Source organism: Nuphar pumila, chromosome 10 (genome assembly GCF_984573655.1).
Source record: "Nuphar pumila chromosome 10, dmNupPumi1.hap1.1, whole genome shotgun sequence".
NCBI lineage: Eukaryota > Viridiplantae > Streptophyta > Magnoliopsida > Nymphaeales > Nymphaeaceae > Nuphar > Nuphar pumila.
This window is the reverse complement of record NC_143258.1, coordinates 82,896,612-82,899,644: the sequence shown is the minus strand read 5'-3', so window position 1 is coordinate 82,899,644 and position 3,033 is coordinate 82,896,612. Positions and strand designations below refer to the sequence as shown.

Genomic DNA, 3,033 nt, shown 5'->3' with positions numbered 1-3,033 from the left:
ACAGTCAGTGTGCAGGTCAGTTGGTGTTTGATGGAGCAATGTAGGATCGTCTGCTGGATGTTCACAAAAGTAGAAAGAGAAGGGAGGGAGTGTGAGGGTTGATGTTCATGGCCTTCTCAAGGGGGAACTCTTTGCCTCCCTTGATTTCTTCTCTAGAGAGAGAGAGAGAGAGAGAGAGAGAGAGAGAGAGAGAGAGAGAGAGAGAGAGAGAGAGAGAGAGAGAGGTTTTACAATGTTTTACGGAGAAGGAAGAAGAAGAAGATGACGATGAAAAGTTCAAACAAATATTTTTAATGGCTCAGGTTTGTTTCGCTGGATGACAATCGGATCGCCGACTCACCATCGTTTCGCCGGATCACCATCGACGAAACGATTAAGGTTCGTTTCGCTGTGTAGACTTTGAAGAGTCAACATCATCCTCGAATTTCTGGATGGAGGACATGTTTGCCCTTTTTGTGAACCGTTTGTTTTTTCTTTTTTGAATGAAGGGCATTTTTGTCATTTTCTCAAACCGTCGTTTTATGAAAAGAATAGCAAGAAAGGGTACTTAAGTCTTTGCAACCACACCAGACTCCAATGCTAAGTGATGTCAACATACACGGGAATACGAGCCCCATGTGCTTGTATATGTGGTGCTCATTCAGACCCCCGAACATAGACGTGTGATTCAGTGAATCATCGGGGGAAAACATACACCACCCTCCCACCAAAAGTTGGCTTCACCGTATGGGATCATGGTACGGAACTACAATAGGTTTCTTGATTTTCTCTTCATTGAAGCCATGTATGCGTACATTACTTTATAGTTTACATTGCCTTTTGTCATCAGGTCCTAATCAATTCAAGCTTCATTTAGCTCCATGGATTCTTTGACAAAATACTATTCAAGGAACCCTAAGCAATGTTCACTACAAATATGCACAACATTGAAGACTCCCCAGCTGAATACCCACCTAGAAGACTAGAATTTCTGTATGAGAAGCTTCAGGGGCTGCAACATGGATAGTCATTATTTATATTTTTTAAATTTTGTTTTTTTTTTACATTTTCCCCAAAAAACAAGGAAATTTTTTAAGAGTCTACCAAGAATTTCACGTGATGCTTTAAACATGAGTCACTATGGTCAGCATGTTACTAATTCATATACCCAAATAAAAAGCAAGACCTGATCTTATCCATTAAACAGATACAAAGCCGTCTTGAAGTTTATCAAGATCTCTATTCACTTCTATTTCTTGCTGTCCTCTATCACGAATGCAGAGACTGGGAATGTTCGGGAAATTCCTGTATGTGTCTTGAACAGAATATTCCCAGATTTTTGGCTGTCAACCGACATCTCGGAGACGGCTACCCAGATGAGGAGCTCCTTGGCCTTCACACCGGTCACCTTCTTCATCCGCCGTGGCTCGATGAACGCCGTGACTTCTGCCGCGAACGAGACACTCAGGCCGATCTGCTGGAAGTAGTGATCTTTCTTTTTTTTCTGCTTGAGCCATATGAAGCCCTCAGACCGAGAGAGCCCGATCTCAACTATATTGTCGAGAGGGAGGAGCCCGCTGGGGATCCCAAACTCATGAAGGAGCTCAGCTGATCTCTTATGGCACTCAATTTCACCTACGTAGATCTCAGCTCTCTCTCTCATGAAGTCAATAATATGAGAAGACATTCTCTCTCTCTCTCTCTCTCTCTCTCTCTCTATTGGACCTCATTCCCGACGTTAAGTGTGTGTTGTTTGCTCCCTCTATCTCGGATCATGGGCAGATCATCACTCATTGGAGAGATGGCTTTCAACCCACTAGGAGCTTTGCGTTTGAAGAATGGTGGCTTCAAGAGCCAGATTTTCTCACGGTTGTTACTAATTCTTGGAACAAAACTGTTGATGTGCATTGGGCCGCGCTACGTGTTCAAAATAAGCTTTCTCGTCTAGCTAAGGATATCAAAGCTTGGCTTCATAGTCATAAGGTGGAGAAATTTTAGCAAATAGCCGCATGGGATCAAGAGATTTCTGAGTTGTATCAGTCTATGTCTTCTCCTGACTCTCTTTCTGATTTGCAACTTCTCAATCTTCAGTCCAGGTCCTTAGAATTAACCATGCTCTTGAAAAACTGGAGGATCAAAGAGGAAATTTGTTGGAAGCAAAGGTCTAGGGTGAAATGGCTTGCGGCTGGTGATGGCAACACTAAATTTTTTCACTCATATGCTTCCCATCGTCATAGGAGGAAGGTTGTTCCTTCTATCTCCATTGAGGGTGTTTCTTATCTCAATCAGCACGTTAATCTGGCAGTCTCGCTATACTTTAAGGACTTATATTCTGCTTCGTTAACTGTGGAGGGTGTCTTTGGTAATTTCCTAGTTGGCTCAATTCAGCTTGAGCAAGCCAGATATATGCAAAGAAGGTTCTCTCAAGATGAGATTTTTTCGGCCATTAAGGATCTGTCGGGTTGGAAAGCGCCTGCATTGACGGGTTTCATGTCGACTTTTTTAGAATCTTTTGAGACTGTGTTAAATCAGACGTGGTGAGTATGTTCGATGAGTTTCATCGTAACTCCAGACTGCCTTATCATTTGCATGTTGCTATTATTTCACTCATTTCGAAAGATGATGAGGCCAATGATATTTCGCGATTCCGACCTATCTCAGTTATGAGTGCTCTCTATCGGATGTTTGCCAAAGTTTTGGCGAATAGGTTGAAATCGGTGGCTAACCAGATTTTTTCAGACTCTCAGTTCGCCTTTATCCGTAAGAAAAGGGTCCATCACTCGTTCATTATGGCGTCCGAGGTGGTCCATTCCTTGCAGCATAGCGGTCAACCTTACTTTGTCCTTAAATTAGACTTTCATAAAGCTTTTGACTCTGTGCATTGGCCATTCTTATTTCAAATGTTAGCGAATTTCGGTATTGGTTGTCATTTTTCTGGTTGGGTGAGAGAGCTGGTCTCAAATGCCTAGGCCATGTTAAATATCAATGGTATTAGAGGAGACCGGTTCAAGCTTGGGCGGGGTCTGTGGCAAGGGTGCCCCCTATCACCTTTGT

At 42.9% G+C, this 3,033-nt stretch overlaps 1 protein-coding gene across 1 annotated transcript; it reads right to left on the bottom strand.

The window, feature by feature from the left end:
* Nucleotides 1-1,228: 1,228 nt before the first annotated feature.
* LOC149827080 (uncharacterized) lies at nt 1,229-1,642 on the bottom strand. Its single transcript, XM_090018430.1, has one exon. The coding sequence runs from the start codon at nt 1,640-1,642 to the stop codon at nt 1,229-1,231; it is 414 nt and encodes a 137-aa protein (XP_089874556.1).
* Between the last annotated feature and the right edge of the window lie 1,391 nt (nt 1,643-3,033).